At 46.3% G+C, this 23,567-nt stretch overlaps 2 protein-coding genes across 2 annotated transcripts in view; both read right to left on the bottom strand.

Annotated features, from left to right (window-relative positions):
- Atp6v0d1 (ATPase H+ transporting V0 subunit d1) overlaps positions 1-6,581 on the bottom strand; it is a 64,330-nt gene extending 57,749 nt beyond the window's left edge. The window contains exon 1 of the mRNA XM_004661696.3: positions 6,369-6,581. Within this exon, the coding sequence (XP_004661753.1) occupies positions 6,369-6,498 (130 nt within the window). The 5' untranslated portion in view covers positions 6,499-6,581. The remainder of the gene's footprint in view (positions 1-6,368) is intronic.
- Positions 6,582-7,207: 626 nt separating this feature from the next.
- On the bottom strand, positions 7,208-8,247 carry LOC101607945 (agouti related neuropeptide). Its single transcript, XM_004661695.2, has 4 exons — positions 8,129-8,247; positions 7,880-8,012; positions 7,643-7,725; positions 7,208-7,448 (listed from the first exon to the last, which is right to left on the bottom strand). Exons 2-4 carry the CDS (start codon positions 8,007-8,009, stop codon positions 7,266-7,268), a joined length of 396 nt encoding a protein of 131 aa, XP_004661752.1. The 5' UTR covers positions 8,010-8,012; positions 8,129-8,247; the 3' UTR covers positions 7,208-7,265.
- Positions 8,248-23,567: the final 15,320 nt, after the last annotated feature.

Genomic DNA, 23,567 nt, shown 5'->3' with positions numbered 1-23,567 from the left:
GCCCAGGCTAACCTGGAATTCACTACGCAATCTCAGGGTGGCCCCAAACTGGGATTAAAGGAATGCACCAACCACCATGCCCAGCTTTTTGTTTTACTTTTGGCATTTCAGACGAGGTTTCACTATATATCCTAGACTGGTCTCAACCTCATAATTCTCCTATCTTCACTTCCTGAATACTGCAATTTGAAGCTTGCTCCTCACAATCACTTTCATTTGCCCTGTCTTGCAGAGCAAATAAACACTGTCTACATAATGCTTTCTGGGATCTACCCAACACTTGGAATCTTTATCTCCCAAGCACATACCTAAATACCTCAGCAGGGCTCACAGGTTGGTGGTTTGAATCAGATGTCCCCCAATGAACTCATATTCTGAATGCTTGTCCCCAGCTGTTGGCAGTTTGGGAGGTGGAGCTTTGCTAGCATTGGGCTTTGGGGTATGTATAGCCCAGCTCCACTTTGCTAGAGCTCAACTCACTCTCTTGCTATATTTTTTTTTGGGGGGGAGGGTTCAAAGTAGGGTCTCACTCTAGCCCAGGCTGACCTAGAATTCACTATGTAATCTCAGGGTGACCTCGAACTCATGGTGATCCTCCTGCTTCTGCCTCCCAAGTGCTGGGATTAAAGGCAATGTGCCACCATGCCAGTTCTCTTGCTATTTTTCACCTGCTATGGCAAGAAGTTAAGTCCACCCTCTGTTCATGCAATGCTTTCTTCCTAACACCATGAAGCTTTCCCTGTGAGCCAAAAGAACCCCCACTCCCATCAGCTGCTTTGGGTTTGGTGTGAAGGTAACTACAACCACAGGTTTTCCTTGGTCTTCCCACTTCCTGTTCTCTCTCCCCTTTTCTCTTAGAGATGGAGAGACAAAAATACCCAGCAATAGCAGCCTTGAGGCCAGGCCTCTGGTATCACCTTTAGAAAAGCAAGGAAAGCCTTTCTACAGAACACAAATAGACTGTCTGGTCACTCCTTCCTGTTTCTGGTTATTCTCGGCCCTCAAAGTCCTGAACATTTCCAGCACACACAGTCTCAAGGATCCCAAAGTCTGTCAAGAAACTTCTAGAAAAGTAGTGCTGCCACAGGAGTTGTGACTGAGTGGAGGAGACATTTCCCCATGGCCAGTTTCTATGAAGAGGTGGAAGCTGGGCCTAATGGCTCATGCATCTAATTCAAAATTCAGGAGGCTGAGGCAAGATTATTGCTACAAATTCAAGACCAGCCTGGGCCACAGATTGAGACCCTATCTCAAAAAAAAAAAGAGCCAGGTGTGATGGCGCACGCCTTTAATCCCAGCACTCAGGAGGCAGAGGTAGGAGGATCACTGTGAGTTCGAGGCCACCCTGAGATTACATAGTAAATTCCAGGTCAGCCTGAACTAGAGTGAGACCCTACCTCGAAAAACCAAAAAAAAAAAAAAAAGAGCCAGGCATGGTGGGATACACCCTTAATCCCAGCACTTGGCAGGCCGAGATAGGAGGATCACCATGTTTGAGGAGCCTACCTGGGAGGGGGGGAGAAATACACCACCACCAAAACAAAACAAAAGTTCCAGGTACTTCAGAGACTAAGGCAGAAGGATCATGAGATCAAAACCAGCCTGTGCTACAGAGTACAGGTGTGCCAGCACTACTTGGTGAGATCCTGTCTCCAAATAAAAAGTAAAGGACAGGCTGAAGAGATGGCTTAGCAGTTAAGGCATTTACCTGCAAGGCCAAAGGACCTCCGTTTGATTTCCCAGGACCCACGTAAGCCAGATGCACAAGGTAACACCCACATCTGGAGTTCATTTGCAGTGTCTGGAGGCCCTGGTGCACCCATTCTCTCTCTCTCTCAAATAAATATATAAAAATATTTTTTTAAAAAAGGCCAGGCGTGGTGGCACATACCTTTAATCCTAGCACTCAGGAGGCAGAGGTAGGAGGATCACTGTGAGTTCAAGGCCACCCTGAGACTACATAGTTAATTCCAGGTCAGCCTGGGCCAGAGTGAGACCCCATCTCAAGAAGATGGCTCAGCAGTTAAGGCACTTACCTGAAAAGCCAAAGGACCCTGGTTCGATTCCCCAGTACCCATGTAAACCAGATGCACAAGAAGGCCCATGTGTCTGGAGTTCATTTGCAGTGGCTGAGGCCCTGGACCCATTCTCCCTCTCTCTGTCTCTCTCAAATAAGTAAATAAATAATATTAAAACAAAACAAAAATAAATAAAAAGTAGCTGGGCGTAGTGGCACACGCCTTTAATCCTAGCACTTAGGGGGCAAATGTAGGAGGATCACTGTGAATTCAAGGCCACTCTGAGACTACATAGTGAGTTCCAGGTCAGCCTGGGCTACAGTGAGACTCTACCTCTAAAAAGCAAACAGACAAATTAATAATAATAATAATAATAATGATAATAATAATAATAATAACAAAAAGCAAAGGCCAGGCATGGTGGCATGTGCCTTTAATCCCAGCACTTGGGAGGCTGAGGTAGGAGGATCACCATGAGTTCAAGACCAGCCTGAGACTATACAGTGAACCCCCAAAATAAAATAAATAGGGCTGGAGAGATGGCTTAGTGGTTAAGCACTTGCCTGTAAAGCCTAAGGACCCCAGGTCGAGGCTCGATTTCCCAGGACCCACGTAGCCAGATGCACAAGGGGTTGCACGCATCTGGAGTTCATTTGCAGTGGCTGGAAGCTCTGGTGCACCCATTCTCTCTCTTTCTATCTGCCTCTTTCGCTGTCGATCACTTTCAAATATATAAATAAAAATAAACAACAAAAAATATTTTAAAAAATAAAATAAATAAAAAGTATAAAGAAGGCTGAAAAAATGGTTCAGCAAGTAAAGGTACTTGCTTGCAAAGCCTAATCGACCCAGGTTCAATTCCTGAGAACTATCTATATAAAGCCAAATGCATAGTGGCATGTCTGGCACAAGTATGTCCCCCTCCGCATACCTACAAAATTTTTTTTTGGTTTTTCCAGGTAGGGTCTTGTTTAGCCCAGGCTGGCCTAGAATTCACTATGTAGTCTCAGGGTGGTCCCGAACTCATGGCAATCCTTCTACTTGCCTCCTAGTTAGTGCTGGGATTAAAGGCATGAACCACCACACCTGGCTTTTTTCTTTTATGAGGTAGGGTCTTGCTCTAGCCCAGGCTAATGTGGAATTAAGTCTCAGGTTGGCCTCAAACTCAGTGATCCTATCTCAGCTTCCTGAGTGCTGGAATTAAAGGTATGTGCCACCACACCCAGCAAAATATATATATTTTATTAAGTAAAAAGAGGGTTGGAGGCACAACTCAGTGGTAGAGTGCCAAACATCTGCAAAGCCCTGGGTTCAAATCCCGGCACCAAAAAAAGATGAGGACATGTTTGTGGTTCAATGTTTAACTGGTTAGCTGACTACACTATTGTCTCCCCCCAAAATGAGGTGATACTGGGGTCGTGCTTCATGAGGGAAGGGAGAAGCAGAGGAACAGGAGGTGAAATAGCAAAACAACATGAGCCAACATTTACTGAATGCTTCTTTGTCTTTAGCATTTACTGGGTCCTTGGTGATGGGCAGTTTTTTACACAACATAGCTTTGTGTAAAATCTCATAAGCTTTATGAGACAGATGCTGCTTATTTGCCAGATGAAGAATTCTACACCTATAGGTGTTAAGTAACCTGTCTAAGGTAATCCAATAATTGACAGGCTGAGATTCAAACCCAGATTTGCTTGACTTTAGTCTCATCATGTCTGTGCTAGGTGAAAGTCTGTGTAAAAGAGCAAAGGATCCCCGAATGCCACTCTAATAAAAATCTGGATGATGCCACAAGGGGGCCCATGTGCTGAGCTGTTATGCAAGAAGAACAGCCTAGTATGCTAAAAACAAAGATGGAAGGGCCTGCTGGAAAGATGGGAACCCTATCCTCCTAGAACTTCTCCAGGAGAGTAAGCAGTAACAGGAGTATGGAAAGCCAGAAGAATTAAGCAAATGAATAGCTTCCTCAAAGAATAAACTACCTGGGGATGAAGGCACATGCCTTTAATTCCCACACTCTTGGGAGGCTGAGGTAGGAGGACTGCCATTAGAACAAGGACATCCTGAAACTACATAGTGAACTAGTCCAGATCAGCCTGAGCTATAGCAAGACCCTACCTAGAAAAATCAAAAAGAGGGCTGGAGAAATGGCTTAGCGGTTAAGGCATTTGCCTACAAGGCCAAAGGATCCCAGTTCAATTCTTCATGACCCAGGCAAGCCAGATACACAAGGGGGCGCAAGCATCTGGAGTTTGTTTGCAGTGGCCAGAGGCCCTGGCTCACCTATTCTCTCCCCACCCCCTCCCGCCCCCCTCCCTGTCTTTCTCTCTCAAATAAATAAATAAAATATATTAAAGAAAAGAAAGCTGGGCATGGTGGCGCACGCCTTTAATCCCAGCACTCAGGAGGCAAAGGTAGGAGGATCGCCATGAGTTGGAGGCCACCCTGAGACTACATAGTGAATTCCAGGTCAGCCTGGGATAGAGTGAGACCCTACCTCGAGAAAAAAGAAAGAAAAGAAAAGTCTACAATTCCCAGTCAGCCCACAGAACTGACATTAAGTACCAAATAGGTGCTGGGCCCTGCCCTAGGCAGTCTCAGTTTCTCCTCTTCCCACAGTGAGTTCAGTATCAGCTTGCTGGATGGCTCCTACACCCCAGGACCCACAGTGTTTTCTCTCTCTCTCTCTTTCAACTTTCACTCACATAAGGAAGGAAACAAATTTTTGTATAGATTAATATTAAAATCATAAAAATCTATAATTATTGCACTTTAATTTCAATAAGTTTATGTTTTAACAGTATTTTCTGGCACTCACTCTGCAGTCCCAGGCTAGCCTCTAACTCACCGTGCTCCTCCAACCTCTGCCTCCCAAGTGTGCCATCACACCTGGTTCTGGTATAACAGCATTTCAGTTGACAGATCCAGTTTTCTAAAATAAACAACTGGATGAGCTCAAATTAACCTTAAAGTTTTTAAAAATTTTTGTTTATTTATTTATTAGAGGGAGAAGAATGGGCATGCCAGGGCCTTTAGCCACTGCAAACTTCAAATGTATTTGGCTTTACATAGGTTCTAGGGGACTGAACCTGGGTCCTTAGGTTTCACAGGCAAGGACCTTAACCAGTAAGCCATCTCTCCAGCACCCCCCCCCTTTTTTTCCAAGTTTCTTAATCAGTACTATGTGAATCATCCCACCTTCAGCTATAAATATTTAAAGGTAGCCCTTGGAAGATGAGAGATAGGAACTCTCATCCCAACCCTGCTCATCTGATTCAAGGACCTGGAATTAGGAACACTTCTAACTCAGTACATCTGTTGCAGCAGGACCTGAGGAAGTCAATCTCTTTATGCATTAGTTGAGAGCTCCAAGGAGTATACGCCTTGTTATTTTTATACTTTCTTCATGGAGTACTGGGGAATGAAGTCAGAGCCTTGTACACACTAGGGAAGTGCTCTACCATTGAGCTACATTCCCAGCCCTCAATGTCACTTTAGATCTATGTTCAGAGAATGGGAATTCAGCTTCTTGTAACTCTTTTTTTTTTCTTCTTTACTTTAGATATTTTTATTTATTTGGGAGGAGAAAGAATGGGCGCGCCAGAGCCTCTAGCCGCTGCAAAGGAACTCCAAATGCATGCGCCCCTCTGTGCCATCTGGCTTTACGTGGGGTTTGAACCCGGGTCATTAGGCTTTGCAGGCAAGCATGTTAACCGCTGAGCCATCTCTTCAGCCCTCTCATAACTCTTATGTAAGAAAACGTGTCCCAACAGACATCTCCTCTCGCTAAAGGGAAGAAAGTTTTGGCCAAATATTTGCACATGAACTTGGGTACGAATACGAAATTTCCAGAGCCACCCTTCGCTTTCCTAAATACTTTCTTTAGGGGACACTGCCCAGCCAGAGGTTCATTTGGGAGGGAGTCCTGGCTAAACTGGCCCAGCAATTCCTGAGGAAGGCTCAAACCCATAGACAAGCACCAAGACCCAATGATTCCAAAGACCATGGGGGAGGGGACAGGGCTTTTACACTTCCCTAAGTATGGCCACAAGACCGCTCCCTGGTTAGGTCAGGGTAAAGAGGCTGCTATGCCGCACACCTCGCATCCGCGTCCTCCCAAACCGCCTGACGAGCAAAAGCAGCAAAAACAACGCGGTTCCGAAAGCCTGGGCCCCGCGCGCAGCCTCAACTACAGGTAAATCTCCTTCCCGCCCGGGCCGCCCGCCATCAGCTCACGAGTTCCCGGAGAGCCCCGACCTCTCGGACCCCCTGCTACCGGCTTCCCGGGCCACAGACGCCTCCGTTCTTGGCCTTCCAAGGCCCCTCAGTCAGCCCGAACCCGCGGCTCACCCTCGAGCGTCTCACACTGCACCAGGTTAAGGTAGTCCGCCTGGCTGAGCACCCCGGCCTTCAGGCCGCGAACCAATCCCTCCAAGTAGCCATTGTCCACATTAAAGTAAAGCTCCGGAAAGAACGACATGGCTGCGGCGGGACCGGACAGCCCGCACACAACGCGACTCCCAGATCAGCTGACGCGGCGCCCGCAGCAGGCTGTCAAGTGCGTCAGGTGATGCGCAAGCGCCTCACGTGACCACGGCGGGGCGGGACCCCGAGCGGCGGCCAACTTCCGCGTGGTTGAGAGTGCAAGTGTTACGCAAGTGCGTAAATTGGGTGGAGGGGGCCGCCCTCTCGCGCCTGCGTACTGAGCGAAGGCGGGCTGTAGTCTCCAGAGAGCCGTGTCAGGTCTGAGGACAACCACGTGGTGGCGCAAGTAGCAGCCGGATTCGGGAAGTGCCTGGGCGCTAGCTTTCCCGGGTTTAGGTACACTTGGCATTGGTTAAGGGCGAACTGGGTAAAAGTGAGGTGCTTCTTATTCTTGGAAAAATTCTACGCTGCTTCCTACCGCCACATGGGAACTGAGGCCAGGTGAGGGGCGACCCTTGCTGCAGGTTAATTAGCCTGGTGTCAAAGGTGCACCGCTTTCCTCAACGGTGTTGCGCAAGACTCTGGTGCTTCTCCCACAGATGCCCGGTGCCCTAAAAGTGCACGTATATGTGGCTGAGATGATGGGGGAGCCCGGACCCAGGTGTGTGTGTGTAGTTTCCTAGATTGACAACTTCCATCCCCTGCCCTGAGCCCCGACACCACCCCCACCTCCACTAGACGACCACATTTGAAATAAACACAGCTTTTTGATAGGTCCCATCCTTTATTCGTGTCCCCCTGCCCCTGCTCTACATCCGCTGGTTAGGTACGACTACAGGGGTTCGCGGCGGTGCCCAGCTTGCGGCAGTAGCAGAAGGCGTTGAAAAAGCGGCAGTAGCAGGTGGCGCAGGGGTCGCAGCACGGCACCTGCTGTCCCAGGCAGGACTCGTGCAGCCGTACGCAGCGACGCGGGGAGCGAGACTCACGGTTCTGCGGGTCTAGCACCTGTGGTAGAAGGGAAGAAAGAACGTACGTGGACACAAGCCTCTGAACAGCAGATTCGGGGACCTCCCCAGCCCCAATCACAGCAGGATGTCAATGGAGTGTAGGGAGGGATGGTGTCTGTCCCGAGGTGGAGAGAGAGGATGGTACCCGATTGGCCCCTATCTGCTGCCTTAACCCTTTCCCTGAGGAGTTACCTCGGCCAGAGCCTCTGCCTTCTGCAGCAGAGCTTCTTCTGCTTGGTCTGCAGTCGTCCTCTTCGGAACATGCAGACCTAAGCCTGGATCAGAGGATGTGAGGGCAGTACCCTGCCATACAGGAAGTACCCACCTCCCAAGGCTGGGATGGAGAAGAGGGAAGGAGGACTTACACTACCCAGGCAGGTAGGGTTGTGGCCAGAGAGTGTCCACGCCCCGACCCCAACCCAAACTGACCTGTGAACTCCGGAAACAGGGTCTGGCCAGGCCTTCTGATGCCCTCCAGGGAGGCCAAGCTCATCTGGGCCCCCTGTGTGGCAGGCAGTGCCAGCAGCAGGGCACAACTCAGCAGCATTGTAGTCAGCATGGCCTGGCTCAGCAGGAAAACCCCGGATTCAGTCTCTCCTCATTCCTTGGAATATTTTTCAGGTAGCCAGAGAGATGTCCCCAGAAAGTGAAGAGTCCCTGCCCAGCCTGAGCACTTACCTCTGCTTGCTGGTCCTTGCCTAGAGAGTTTCTGGTCGCAACTGCCTTCAGCTTATATGTCAGGGTCTAATAAAGGACCCACACGTGATTGTTTCCTGCAGCCAGGACATGAGGGGCCCTCTCTGGAAAAGGAGGGCACAGTTCAAGCTTCCTCCCTGGAACCAGAGCCTTGGAGTACTCTATTAGAGGAGTACCCATCTACAATTTAGCGTAAGACCTCCAATGACTAATTAAACCTTAGGAACAAGATAGAGTGTCCAGACCCCAACATTTCCATAGGACCAGGACCTCGTGGGTGGGTCCGGTTGGAGCCATTAGCAATAACAAAGTAGATAGCCCTGAAAGCATAATTTAATTTCTAGACCCGAAAATGTTCACTCAGCCCCTACATGGCATGTTGTTTCCTCCGCTTCCAGGAACTTTGGTCAAGGGCATCAAAGGGGGTGAGTGATTGTGGGTGTAGTAAAGAACCAGACCCCATGTTTCTTTGGAGACAGGTAGAGAGAAGCCCTTCTGGCTAAAACCAGTCTCTCTTGACTGCATCCCTGGCCCTGCCTCCCTCCCCCTTCTCTCTAGGCTTCTCCAAAACCCCCACCTCTACTCCTGTCCTCAAGCCCCTTCCTGCTTATGGTTCCTGGAAACCAAGGGTGCAAAACAGACTGTTCTCTGGGTGGGCAAACAGCTTCAGAGTAAAAAGCTTTCAGGCCGCCTGCCTCATTAGTGCTAATGGCCGCTTCTTTCCGTCCTATGTTGTCAGGCCTGTGCCCACGCTTGGTCTCATCAGCTTCAGGACATAGAGAGAACTTCCCATTTGTGGACCTGGTAGGACACACAGGACCCTGCCTGTCCCTGCCTTCCCTCACTCCCCTGGGGAGAGCTTTTTATCATATATATGACCACCAGGGAAAGGGTTATAGCTTGAATCAGTTTAGAGACCCAAATGCACAGTCAGCTGGTGCAAGGCAGTGGGAGGGAATGAAATAAAAACTGTCAAGAGTTTACAATCCAGTCCATAGTGACTCTTCTGACCAGGAGTAGGCCTCAGAAAATCACTCCAGGAAGGGTGGGAACTGTAGGTTGGCATGCTCCAGAAACAATGAAAGACTGGTTCAAACAAGAAAGGGTGGATGCTGGGTGTGATGGTACATGCCTTTAATCCTATCCCTCTGAAGGCAGAGCTAGGGAGATCATTGTGAGTTCAAGAACAGCCTGAGACTACCTAGTGAATTCCAGGTCAGCCTGGGCTAAAGAGAGATCCTACCTCAAAACATTAAAAAAGGGGAACTGGAGAGATGGTTTAGTAGTTAAGGCACTTGCCTACAAAGCCAAAGGACCCAGGCTCAATTTCCCAGGACCTACACAAGCCAGATGCACAAGGTGACACATGCATCTGGAGTTCGTTTGCAGTGGCTAGAGTCCTTGACATGCCCATTCTCTCCCCCACATTTGCCTCTCATTCTCCCTCTCAAATAGTTTTTTTTTTTTTTTTTAAAGAAAGGGTAGAAGAGTGATGGAGTGGGCTATGAGATAGCAGAGGTTACATTCAGGCCACTGCAGGCACATATACATGCACACACCCCACCCATATCACATACACTGCAAGGACACATACATGTGCATATGACAGGCACACAGAGAGAAAAAGAAAAGATAAAGAGGAAAAAAAAACCAGCTATGGTGGTCCAGGCCTGTGATCCCAGCACTGCAGAGGTGGAGGCAGAAGAATTAGTACTTCAAGGCCAGTCTCAGCTGCGTGGCAAGCTCAAAACCAACCTGGCCTAGATAAAGAGTTCCAGACCAACCAAGGTTACACTGTAGTGAAACTGTCACAAAAAGAGGAGAGCTGGGAGATGGTTTAACAGTTAAGGTACTTGCCTGTGAAGCCTAAGGACCCATGTTTAGCTCTCCAGATCCCACAAAAGCCAGATGCACAAGTTCATGCATGAGCTTGCGCACACGGGACACACATGCCTAGAGTTCAGTTGCAGTGGCTGGAGGCCCTAGCACAACAATTCCCTCTCTCATAAAGGCATGTGCCACCATGCCCAGCAAAAGAGAGAGAGAGAGAGAGAGAGAGAGAAGGAGGAGGAGGAGGAGGAGAAACAGCAGCAGCTAAATGTAATGGCACACACCAGCACTCAGGAGACAGAGAGGTAGGAGATCAGGATCTCTGTGACTTCAAGGCCACCCTGAGACTACATAATGAATTCCAGGTCAGCCCGGGTTACAGCAATACCCTACCTCAAAACAAACAAACAAACAAAAAAAAAAAGCCGGGCGTGGTGGCGCATGCCTTTAATCCCAGCACTTGGGAGGCAAAGGTAGGAGGATCACAGTGAGTTCAAGGCCACCCTGAGACTACATAGTGAATTCCAGGTCAGCCTGGGCTAGAGTGAGACCCTACCTCAAAAAAAAAAAAAGAAAGAAAGAAAGAAAAACCAAGATGGCTCAGCAGTTAAGGCACTTACCTGCAAAGCTTAAGGACTCAGGTTTGATTCCCCAGTACCTATGTAAAGCCAATTACACAAGTGATGCTTGTAGTGGCTAGAGGCTCTGGCCTGCCCATATCCTCCACCCCCCCCATAAAATTAATAAATAAGTAAAGAAATGAAAAGCAAAAAGGAAATTTTTTAAATGGCAGTGTGGTAAGTACTTTGATAGAGGAATGTCTAAAGGCCTGTTGGACCAGTTTACCAGTTTAGAACAGGGAGTTGTCTAGGGAAGGCTTCCTGGAGGAGGGCACCTTTCCTTGGTTATGAAACTTGAGTAAGAGTTGAGGAGTGCAGGCAAAGGGCAGTATAAGTTCCTTGGACTCACAATTGGCACATTGTTTATCACCCTATCTATACTGCTTGACACATGCTCTGCCCAAACCTGGGCCATGCCCAAACGCCCAGCCTTGTAAATAGCAAACTCCTTTCTCTCAACTGTAGCCGGGAAGACAGTGATTCCCAAAGTGTTCTCAGAGTTGGTTTAGCTAGTGAGTCAGTCAGCAAGCATCTGTAGTTATCATCACGTTGTACACTACTGTGAGTGGGCATGGGCTCAGACCATTGCACAAGAGCCTGGCATTACTCACCCTACCCATAAGCCCACATAGAGTACAGAGGAGGAAACAAACATCTGTCTATACCTTTTCTCACTCCAAATCCCTTTATACTCCAGTATTGGCCTCTGAGTTTCTTGTTATACTTATGTTTATATTTGCAAATAAGCAATCTTGGAGTAAATTCAGTTTTTGTTTATTTATTTGAGAAATAAAGAGATGGGGAGGGAGAGGGGAGAGAGGAGAGAGAGAAAGAGAAGGGTGTGCCAGGGCTTCCAGACACTGCAAACAAACTCCAGACACATGCGCCACCTTGTGCATCTGGATTACGTGGGTCCAGGGGAATAGAACTATAGTCCTCTGGCTTTGTAGGCAAGTGCTTTAACTACTAAGCCACCCCTCCAGCCCAAATTCAGTTTGTTTGTTTGTTTTACTGCTATTGAGTTTAATTCACTTAAATAAATGATCTACATTTTCAGTGAGCAGTTGTTGATTTTGAACAAATGTATATTCATGTAACTAATACTAAAAGGAAAACAGAACATTGCTGTCATCCTTCCATAATCTCTCATGCTCTTTACACACAACCCTCAACCCCCCATGGAACTAGGCAACATATTGAGTTTTGTGCCACATAGTTTTGCCTATAATATAATTAAGTTATATAATTTATAGTTTGTATTAATTTTAATTTTTTTATTATTTATAATTAATGACTTCCATGATTGTAAACAATATTCCATGGTAATTCCCTCCCTTCCCCCACTTTCCCCTTTGAAACTCCACTCTCCATCATATCCCTCCCCCTCTCAATCAGTCTCTCTCTTATTTTGATGTCATGATCTTTTCCTCCTATTATGATGGTCTTGTGTAGGTAGTGTCAGGCGCTGTGAGGTCATGGATATCCAGGCCATTTTGTGTCTGGAGGAGCATGTTGTAAGGAGTCCTACCCTGCCTTCGTCTCTTACATTCTTTCCACCACCTCTTCCACAATGGACCCTGAGCCTTGGAAGGTGTGATAGAGATATTGTAATGCTGAGCATGCCTCTGTCACTTCTTCTCAGCACTGTGATGCCATCTGAGTCATCCCAAGGTCACTGCCATCTGAAAAGAGAAAGTTCTCTAAGGAAAAAAGTGAGAGAAGCATTAATATATGGGTATGAACATTAAGAGAAGTTTGATAAGCATAGTATATACATTTAACCAGACAGTATCAGATGTTACACCCCTAGGGCTCATGACTACCCCTGTTTTAGGTTTTCAGTATCCCTCCCATGGAGCGGGCCTCAAATTAGAGGGCAGTTGGTTTCCCCCAAACAGACGTGCCACTATTGCACCAGTTGGCTCATTTAGCCTGTTTGGCCAAACATAAGGCTTGCAGTATCCACTGTGGAGTATCTTCACTGGTGATTTCTCTCTCTCCCATTGAGCTGCACATAGTGTGGCTTTTTCCAGCTTTCTGTCAGCTGGTCTACATGGAGGAGGTTTTTCAGCTCAGTCCCAGCAGGATTTCTCAATGATCTTGCAACCCAAGTATGTGCAGTCTTCAGCAATAGGGTCTTACCATTTCTTCCTGGTGGAAAACCAAGGGCCTCAGCAGCAAATACAGTTTTTTTTAATAGCTAATTTTTTTTTTAATTTGCAAGCAAAGAGAGAGAAAGAGAGTAAGTATGTGGCATGCCAGAGCCTCTTGCTGCTCCAAATGAACTCTAGATGCATGTACTACTTTATTTTTAAAAATATTTTTATTTGTCTATTTGCAAGGTGGAGAGAGACAGAAAGAGAAAGAGAATGGGCATGCCAGGGCTTCCTGCCACTGCAAACGAACTCCAGATGTGTGCGCCCCCTTGTGCATCTGGCTAAGGTGGGTGCTGGGGAGTCGAACCTGGGTCCTTTGGCTTTGCAGGCAAATGCCTTAACCACTAAGCAATCCCTCCAGCCCACATGCCCTACTTTATGCATCTGCCTTTACTTGGGTACTTTATGTAGGGAATTAAACAGGGATGTCAAGCTTTACAAGCAAGCACCTTTAAGCACTGAATCATCTCTCTGGCCCCTAACTGAATTTTTTGTTTGTTTGTTTGTTTTTTGGTTTTGTTTTTTTTTTTTTTGTAGTAGGGTCTCTGGCCCAGGCTGACCTGGAATTCACTATGGAATCTCAGGGTGGCCTCGAACTCACAGCAATCCTCCTACCTCTGCCTCCCGAGTGCTGGGATTAAAGGCGTGCGCCACCACGCCCGGCTTCCCTAACTGAATTTTTAATTCAAATTTTCTTGGGCCAGGAAGGTAGCTCAGCCATTAAAGGGATTTGCTTAAAGTGCTAGGGAGATAGCACAGCAGTTAAAAGCACTTGCTTGTAAATCCTGCCAGTCCAGGTTCAATTTCCCAGTAATCACATAAAGCCAGTTGTACAAAGTAGCACATGTATCTCTGACTCTTACTCTCTCTCTCAAAATAAAATATTTAAAATAATAATAAATATAGGCCAGGCACAGTGACACATGCCTTTAATCCCAACACTCAGGAGGCAGAGGTAGAAGGATCACTGTGCCAGACTGGGACTATAGTGTAAGTACCAGGTCAGCCTAGGCTAGAATGAAATCTCTCATCAAAAAAATAAATAAGTAAATAAATAAATAAAAATTTCTGTCTTTCTATCATATTTCCTTAATGCTGTGGTTTGAATATGATTTGTGGCCCCACCCCCACTAAGACTCATATAATTAAAGACCCAGCCCTGAAGGTGGCACTATTGAGAGATAGTGGGTTTTTGTTTGTTTTGTGGTGGAATCTTTATTTAAAAAATTTTTATTTATTTATTTGCAAGCAGAGAGAAGGAATGGGCACGCCAGGGCCTCTTGTCACTACACACAAACCCCAGATGCATGTGACACTTTGAGCATTTGGCTTTACATGGGTACTGAGGAATTGGACCCAGCCTGTCAGACATTGCTAGCAAGTGCCTTTAACTTCTGAGCCATCTCTCCAGCAATCTTTAACTCACTGAGGCACTACCTTCTCCAGAAACCCCAGGAGCTTTTGCCGGAGGGTTCTTGTAAAAGGAGCAAGCCTGGCTCCACCCAAGTCTCTCCTTCCTTTTGGCTCTGTGACTCCTTCATCTAGTTTGCCCTGTAGACATCTGTCTTGGGGCAGTCTGCAATAGGCCATTTTGACTTTCAGCCTCCCAAACTGTAAGCTTGATAAACCTCTTTGTTTGTTTTTATTATTTTATTTTATTTTTATTTTTTGGGTTTTTCAAGGTAGAGTCTCACTTTGGCTCAGGCTGACCTGGAATTCACTAGGTAGTCTCAGGGTGGCCTTGAACTCACAGTGATCCTCCTACCTCTGCCTCCCAAGTACTGGGATTAAAGGCAAGTACCACCACACCTAGCTTATATTTTGTTTTTTCAAGGTAGGGTCTCACTCTAGCCCAGGCTGACCTGGAATTCACTATGTAGTCTCAGGGTGGCCTTGAACTCATGGCAATCCTCCTACCTCTGCCTCCTGAGTGCTGAGACTAAAGGCATGTACCACCATGCCAGGCATACTATTTTATTTTTTAAAAATTACTGGGCACGGAGTAAGCACTTCTCTTAATGTTCATACCCTTATACTAATGCTACTCTCTTTTGGTAGAGAATCTTCTCTTTTCAGATGGCAGTGACCTTGGGGTGACTCAGAAGGCACATGGTGCTGGAAAGAAGTGACAGGAGTGCTCAGTACTGCAATATCTCTATCACACCTTCCAAAGCTCAGGGTCTATTGCAGAAGAGGTGGCAGAAAGAATGTAAGAGCCAAAGGAAGAGTAGGACTCAGACTCCCCCCAGATGCAAAATGGCCTGGATGTCCATGACTTCACAGTGCCTGACGCTACCTATACAAGACCATCATAATAGAAGAAAAAGATCATGACTTCAAAATAAGAGACTGATTGAGAGGGGGAGGAGATATGATGGAAAATGGAGTTTCAAAAGGGAAAGTGGGGGAGGGAGGGTATTACCATGGGATATTTTTTATAATCATGGAAGTTGTTAATAAAAAAAATTGAGCCAGGCATGGTGGCACATGCCTTTAATCCTAGCACTCAGGAGGCAGAGGTAGGAGGATCGCCATGAGTTCAAGGCCACCCTGAGACTCCATAGTGAATTCCAGGTCAGCCTGGGCTAGAATGAGACCCTACCTCAAAAAACCAAAAAAAAAATTGAAAAAAAATTACTGGGCATGGTGGCACACACCTTTAATCCCAGCACCCAGGAGACAGAGGTAGGTGGATTGCTATGAGTTTGAGACCACCCTGAAACTACATAGTGAATTCTAGGTCAGCCTGGGCTAGAACAAGACCCTACCTCAAAAAAACCAAAGTGTTTGTGTGTGTGTGTTTGTGTGTGTGTGGGTGGGTGGGTGGGTGTGTATTTCTGTGGTGGTGTGGTCACCTAGGGTGTCCTGCAGCTGTAAACAAACATCAGACACATGTACCACTATTTGAGTGTAGCTTTATGGATGTGCTGGGGAATTGAATGCAGGCTGACAGGCTTTGCAAAGGGTGCTGAGCATTCCTGGAACTCCTGATTCTCCTACCAATATCTTCCAAATGCTGGGATAACAGACAAACCACCATGCCCAGCTAAATCTTTTTTTTTTTTTTTTTAATCCTAGCTGGGTATATTAGCCCACAATTTTAATCCCAGCATTTGGGAGGCAGAAGTAGGAGGACCGCCATGAGTTCAAGGCCACCCTAAGCAACTATATAGTGAATTCAAGATTAGCCTGGGCTAGAGCGAGACCCTACCTCAAAAAAAAGGGGGGAAGGGCTAGAGAGAGATGGCTCAGCAATTAAAAGTGCTTGCTTGCAAAGCCTAGTGGCCTGAAGTTCTATCCCCCAATCCCTAAATAAAGCCAGATATACAAAGTGGTGATATGTCTGGAGTTATTTGCAGTGGCAGGAAGCCCTGGCACACCCATACACTCACTCTCTCTCTCTCTCAAATAAATAAAATAAAACATAAAAATAATATTGGTTCATATAACTCAAAAAGTACAGAAGCAGGGCTGCTTTCAGTTGTGGTTTGATAGAATACCTCTTGAGTTTATGAGCACTCAGTGGGGTAAACACAGTTGGTTGCCTTCCCAGTACTCATTCCCAGTTTTATTTGGAGCAGTGCCCAAACATACTTACTTCCTCAGATTCCCTAAGGCATTGTGGTATCCTTCCCCAGGATACATTTATAATCCGAGAGACTCTATGTTGAGGTCTCTGGGAAACCTTGGATTCCCTGGTAAGGTATTTAGAAGAGGTCCTAAAGATGGAGGGAGCCAGTCTTGGCGGCACACACCTTTTTTTTTTTTTTTTTTTTTTTTTTTTTTTTTTTTTAATGTCACACACCTTTAATCCTAACACTTGGGAGGAAGAGGTAGGGGGATCTATGAGTTTGAGGCTAGCCTGGGACTATAGAGTTCCAGGTCAGCCTGTGCTAGAGTGAGACCCTACCTCAAAAAAAAAAAAAAAACCAATAACAAAAATAAAAATTTTTTCATTGATGCAGAAGCCTGGAGAGAGATTGCTTAGTGGTTAAGGCACTTGCCTGTGAAGCTTAAGGACAAAGGTTCAATTCCCCATTACCCATGTAAGCCAGATGCACCAGGTAGCAAATGCATTTGGATTTAGTCTGGAGTGGCTAGATGCCCTGGTGTGCCCATTCTCTCTCTATCTGCCTTTCTCCCAAAATAAATAAATAATATATATGGAAAAAGAACTTTGTGAGACTGCTTCTCTACTGTTGTTTGTGATGGGAATCCTAATGACCCTTATGGTTCCAAGCAGTGTCACCCTCAACCTCCACTGTTCCACACCTTCAGCTTCTGGTTCCAGGATCAAGGGTTTCAACCTACTTTTGCCTTCCCTGAAAATAAGCGACGGCTGAGGAAGTCCTGGGAGTTTTCTTAGGTAATCCAGGCCGGGGCCTACTCCCTAGGGTTAGCAGAGAATCCCTAGCTCCCTTGACCATTGAAAATGTAACCTTTTACTACTGCAGTAAAGACAAAGGAAGAGGGCTGGAAAGATGGCTAAGCAGTTAAGGTGCTTGCCCACAAAGTCTAACAATCGGTGTTTAATTCCCCAATATCCATGCACAAAGTGGTGCATGCATCTGGAGTTTACAGTGGCTGGAGGTGCTGGTGTGCCCATTTTCTCTCTCTCTCACTCTGCTTGCAAATAAATAAATAAAATATGAAGAAAAAAAAGATAAGGGAGAAGAGCTGAGGAGTCCCCACAAGGTGAGAGTTGTTCTCCCCAGGCTATCCTTACATAGGGTGTGGCGAGAGCCCTGGGGTACAGTGCTGAATATATAACTCAGAGAGGCTCTACCTGAGGCAAGAGGAAGCTGGAGTGATTTACAGCAACTCCATTTTGTCCCTCCTGGAGAGTTGGAGACAGGGAGAGGCTAACTCCTGGCACTTCTGACCAACTTCTAAAAAGAGCTTGGAAAGGACATCTCAGAGATAGCTACTAGTCATGGAAACTCATTCCATCAGTGACCACTGAAGAGGTAAGTCCTGGGAGAGGGCAGGGTCTCAAGAGCCTCTGTTTTCATTATATCTAAAATGTATCTAAACTCACATCTAGGGGCTGGGGAGAAAGCTCAGAGGGTAAAGGGGCTTGCTTGCAAAGCTTGCCAGCCCTGGCTCAATTTTCCAGTGTACAAAGTGGTACATGCATTGGAGTTCATTTGCAGCAGCAAAAAGCCTTGGTACATGCATACACTCTTTTTCCTTTCTCTCAAACGTGTGCGTGTGTGTGTGTGTGTGTGTGTATCTATCTCTATATATACATATAGATAGATAGATACACACACACACACACACACATACATACATACATATATGTTGTTTTGTTTCATTTCGAGGTGGGGTCTCACTCTAGCCCAGGCTGACCTGGATCTCACTCTGTAGTCTCAGGCTGGCCTCAGACTCACAGTGATCCTCCTAACTTTGCCTCCCAAGTGCTGGAATTAAAAACATGTGGCACCTTGCCTGACCAATAATAATATATTTTAAACACAAACGAGCCTAGATTGTAGCCACACCACTAACAAGAGCATAACCTTACCAGGTATTAATTCCTTTAAAGGTGGACTTGATATCATTGCCAGGCTCCCCTCAGAAATCAGCTGAGCAGCCCTGTCCTCAGATTCCAGCAGAGTTATAATGTTGGAAATCGGAAAACACTTTCTAGCTAAGGAGATAGCTTGGTGGCTAAAGGCACTTGCTTGTAAAGCCTGTGACCTGGGTTTAATTCCCCAGTACCCACGTAAAGCCAGATGCACAACATGGTACATGTATCTGGAGAGCATTTGCAGTGGCAAGAGGTCCTGGTGCACCCATCCTCTCAATTTCTCTCTGTCTTTCTCTCTCACACACACATAAATAAAATAAAATAATCAAAAACTTAAAAAAGAGCCAGGTGTGGTGGTGCATGACTTTAGTCCCAGCACTTGAAGGCAGAGGTAGGAGGATTGCTGAGAGTTCAAGGCCACCCTGAGTCTACATAGTGAATATTCCAGGTCAGCCTGAGCTAGAGTGAAACACTACCTGGCTGGGGGGGGGGGGACGGGGAACACCCTTACAGACAGATGCTGGCACACAAAATGTCTTTCTTTAGGACAAAGCCTAGCACCAGGCCAGAGTATGTTCAGGACAATCTTTGAAGAGGAATAGGCTGGGAAGAGCTAGGACTGACCCAGGGAGGTCCCAGTGTCGCTTAAAGCTTCCCATTTGATTCCTCCCCCTAAAGCTCATCACTATTTTGTGTATAGTTCCAAACCACAATTTTTGTCTTATGAGGGTAGATTCAGGCAGCTTTCCTCACCAGTTAGTTTTATATAGGCCTGGGACAGAGGAATGGCTGCAGATAAAAAGGAACAAAGCCTTGGCAACAAACATTCTCTATGCCAGGCGTGGTGGTGGTGCACACCTTTAATCCTGGCACTCAGGAGACAGACTACAAAGTGAACTCCACATCAGCCTGGGCCAGAGTGAGACACTATATCCAAAACAAAAAGAGAGGGGCTAGAGAGATTGCTTAGTGGTTAAGGCACTTGCCTGTAAAGCCAGAGGACCCAGGTTCAATTTCCCAGTATCCACCTAAGCCAGATGCACAAGGGAGCACATGCATCTGGAGTTCATTTGCAGTGGCTAGAGGCCCTGGCATGCCCATTCTCTCTCTGTTTATCTCCTCTCTCTCTCTGCTTGCAAATAAAATAAATAATTTTAAAAGAATGAAATAAAATATTTTTTAAAATAAAGGCTGGAGAGATGGCTTAGTGGTTAAGGCCTTTGCCCAGGAAGCCAAAGGACTCAGGTTTGATTCCCCAGGACCCATGTAAGCCAGATGCACATGGTGGCACAGGTGTCTGGAGTTCGTTTACAGTGGCTGAAAGCCCTGGCATGCCCATTCTCTCTCTCCCTACCTATCTATTAATCTGTCTATTTAACTATCTGACTGTATCTCTTTTATCAAATAAAAAAATATTAAATAAAAATTAAAAAAAATAAACATTCTCTGAACCTGACATTTCATTCTCATTTCACAGGAAGGCTTACATGACTCAGCAGGGGAGCAGGTGTAGGAGACCAGACTTCTTCCCCTGCCTGGGCCTCTTCAAGTCTCCTCCTTTGCCTGAGGCCCTTGGGGATAGAGGAAGAGCCCAAGGGCAAGGTCTAGTATGGGTAGTTTGTAGAGGAGAGTTGGCTCACTATATTAGCCTAATATAACAATTTCTACATCAGATGAGACCTTCAACAGTGTCAAACTGTTGTGACAAGGATTGGCCTTCACTTCTCAGAAGCTCCACTATTCCAGCTAGTTGAATAAATGCAACATTGACAACTTTTGAGACACATTAAAGCTGGTTTCAGAATCTTACTCCTTCCCATTATTCACTAGGCTTCTTCTTGCTGCTCAGCCCACCCTTTTTTTTTTTTAATTTTATTTATTTGAGAGCGACAGACACAGAGAGAAAAACAGACAGAGGGAGAGAGAGAGAATGGGCGCGCCAGGGCTTCCAGCCTCTGCAAACGAACTCCAGACGCGTGCGCCTCCTTGTACATCGGGCTAACGTGGGACCTGGGGAACCAAGCCTCGAACCGGGGTCCTTAGGCTTCACAGGCAAGCGCTTAACCGCTAAGCCATCTCTCCAGCCCCCACCCCTTCTTAGTAGTAACTCCTGTGTGTGTTGAGGCTGGGCTAAAACCTAAGGGCTTCATGTCTGGGAAATAATGGTTTATTTTATTTTATTTTATTTTATTTTTATTTATTTGAGAGAGAGAGAAAGAGAGAGGCAAATAGAACAGGCATGCCAGAGCCTCTAGCCACTGCAAATGAACTCCAGACGCATGTGCCACTTTGTGTATCTGGCTTTACCTTGGTACCACGGAATCAAACCTGGGTCCTTCGGCTTTACAGGCAAGCACCGTAAAATGTTAAGCCATCTCTACAGCCTTAGCCAATAATGTTTAAAAAGAGTTTCTGGTTCTTTACCATGCCCTCTTCACAAATCAGCTGAATAGCAGAGACTTTATAAACTGACCTGTAAGAAGTGTAGAGCACAGTCTCTCCAGGGGCTGCTCACTTAGTTGAATTTCATGCCCATATGAAAGCCAGTTGAAGGAGGAGCCAGAAGCAAGTGTGAATCACATATAGGCACATGTAGTGGCAGAGATACAAGAGTGATTATAGCAGGAAACTCAATACCAGGGATAGGAATAAGTTGTGGTTGGCATTGCCCTCACTAAATTGAAAGAGCCACAGGGTATTTTCCTGTCCCAGAACTGGAGAAGAGGCAAGAGTGAGCTTGTGCCACACAAGCCTTCATCCGAGCCCAATCCCAGACTAGGTTTGACAGACTCTTACCTGTGGTTGGGGCCTCAGGATTCCAGCAGGTGACAAACACCCGTTGGGAGGCTGCACAGTACCAGTTCGGTACCAGCTATAACCTAGGTCTCAGTTGTCCCCTGTCATCAAGCTATTCTCAGGGCTTAAAGGGGTCAATGTCTACCCAGATTCTCTCTGCTTATGGTACCTTCAATCCTGGTGAGTGGGAAAGGAGGCAGGCCTGTATACTCATGCAGCCAACCACTTTGGCTGCTGGAAAAGTGAATAAGTGCAAAAAGAAAGGGAGTTGGTACCGAGACAAAGTCTCTCTCCCTGAGGCTGTGGCATGAGCTGTTGGTACGTACAGGAGGAATGAACATGACTCCTCATGGAACAAGGGGCTCTTCAGGGGTTTCTGGGAAGAGGGCCTAAGGAAAGACAAAAGTATTTAAAGTAGGGGAATTTTAGATTCATAATTTGGCCAGGTGCCACCAGAGCCTTCACAAACCAAAAGCTTAAAAGAGACAGAAATCCTGCTAGGACCTTTTTATCTATCTAGAAGTGTCCTTTGAAAAATATTTTTATGCGGGTTAGAAGTGGCTTAGCCTTTAAGGCATTTGCCTGCAAAGCCAAAGGACCCAGGTTTAACTCCCCAGGACCCACTTAAGCCAGTTGCACAAGACAGCACCTGAGTCTGGAGTTCTTTTGCAGTGGCTGCAGGTCCTGGTACGCCGTTTCTGTCTGTCTCCTCTCTATCTCCCTCTGCTTGAAAATAAATAAGTAAAATATATATATATATATATATATATATATATATATATATATATTTGTTTGTTTTTTGTTTTTCGAGGTAAGGTGTCACTTTAGCTCAGGCTGACCTGGAATTCACTAGGTAGTCTCAGGGTGGCCTTGAACTCATGGCAATCCTCCTACCTCTGCCTCCCGAGTGCTGGGATTAAAGGCGGGCGCCACCACGTCCGGCTAAAAATATTTTTAACATTTTATTATTTACTTATTTGACAGAGAAAGAGGGAGAGAGAATGGGCACACCAGGGCCTCCAGCCACTACAACTTCAGACATGTGCTCCCCCTTATGCATCTGGCTAATGCAGGTCTTGGGGAACGAACCTTGGTCCTCTGGCTTTGCAGGCCTTAACCACTAAGCAATCCCTCCAGCCCTTTTAAAATATTTTTAAGCCAGGCATGGTGACACACGTTTAATCCCAGCACTTGGGAGGCAGAGGTAGGAGGACTGCTATGAGTTGGAGACTACAGAGTGAATTCCAGGTCAGCTAAGCTAGAGCAAGACCCTACCTTGAAACAACAACAACAAAAAAAAGGTGGAGGCTAGAGAGATGGGTCAGTGGTTAAGGTGCTTTTCTGTGAAGCCTAAGGACACAGTCTCAATTTCTTAGTACCCACGTGTTGTAGTCAGGTTCACATTGCTGGGAGAAATCACCCAACCAAGAACAACTTTTGGAGGGGGAAAAAAAAAGGTTTATTTTGGCTTATAGACTTCCGAGGAAGCTCCATAATGGCAAGGGGAAATGATGGTATGAGCAGAAGGTGGACATCACCCCCCAGCCAACATAAGGTAGACAATAGTAACAGAAAAGTGTGCCAAACACTGGCAAGGGGAAACTGGCTGTAATACCCATAAGCCCACCCCCCTGCCTCCAGGAGGCATTAATTCCCAAATCTCTATCAGCTGGGAACCTAGCATTCCGGCCACCTGAATCCAACCACCACATTCTGCCCTTGGCCCCTACAAACTGATAATCATCCATGATGTAAAATGCAATGCATTCAGTCCAACTTTAAGTCCCCATTTTTTTGTTTATTTTTATTTATTTTTTGAGAGTGACAGAGAGAGAATGGGCACACCAGGGCCTCCAGCCACTGCAAACAACCTCCAGATGCATGTGCCACCTTGTGCATCTGACTTACGTAGGTCCTGGGGAATCAAGCCTTGAACTGGGGTCCTTAGGCTTCACAAGCAAGCACTTAATGGCTAAACCATCTCTCCAGCCCTCAAAATGTCTCCATGTTTTTATCAATCCTAATGATGTTCAAACATCCCTACTATAATTCAAGATCTTTTAACCAGGCCATGATACCAAAAAACCCATAATGGTACAGAATAAACATTCACACTGCAAAAGATGGCATTGGGCACAGCAAATATTCAGCCAATACAAGATTTAAGTAGGGCAAACATCAAACTCTATAGCTCCAAGTCCAACAACTCTAGTCAGTGACAAATCTGCAAGTCTGATAGTTCTAACCAGGAACAACTCTCTGGAGTTCTAGTTCCACCCCTCCAGTTAGGCTTCTCACAGTCCTGGAAAACTTTATCCAAGGACTGCAGCCCTCCTTGGCAGCCATCTCGTGGTCACTGGGTCTCCACTGCAACCCACAGTTCATCCTCATGGCTTCATTGGGTCTTCATGCCGGCATTCAGCAAACTTGCTTCACACTGCCCATGGCCATTTCCAAAGCACAAGACCACATTGCAAACTCAATGA

The sequence above is a fragment of the Jaculus jaculus genome, chromosome 1 (genome assembly GCF_020740685.1).
Source record: "Jaculus jaculus isolate mJacJac1 chromosome 1, mJacJac1.mat.Y.cur, whole genome shotgun sequence".
Taxonomy (NCBI): domain Eukaryota; kingdom Metazoa; phylum Chordata; class Mammalia; order Rodentia; family Dipodidae; genus Jaculus; species Jaculus jaculus.
Note: the sequence above shows the minus strand (reverse complement) of the source record. Positions and strands in the feature narration are given on the sequence as shown.

Bases quoted from the DNA above. Each gene is read 5' to 3' on its own strand.
- LOC101607945 (XM_004661695.2), bottom strand. From the start codon at position 8,009: ATGCTGACTACAATGCTGCTGAGTTGTGCCCTGCTGCTGGCACTGCCT. The intron at 7,726-7,879 runs GTCAGTTTGGGT...CCTCTGATCCAG, and splicing joins CCTGTTTCCGGAGTTCACAG to GCTTAGGTCTGCATGTTCCG. The intron at 7,449-7,642 runs GTAACTCCTCAG...CTTCTACCACAG, and splicing joins AGGCAGAGGCTCTGGCCGAG to GTGCTAGACCCGCAGAACCG.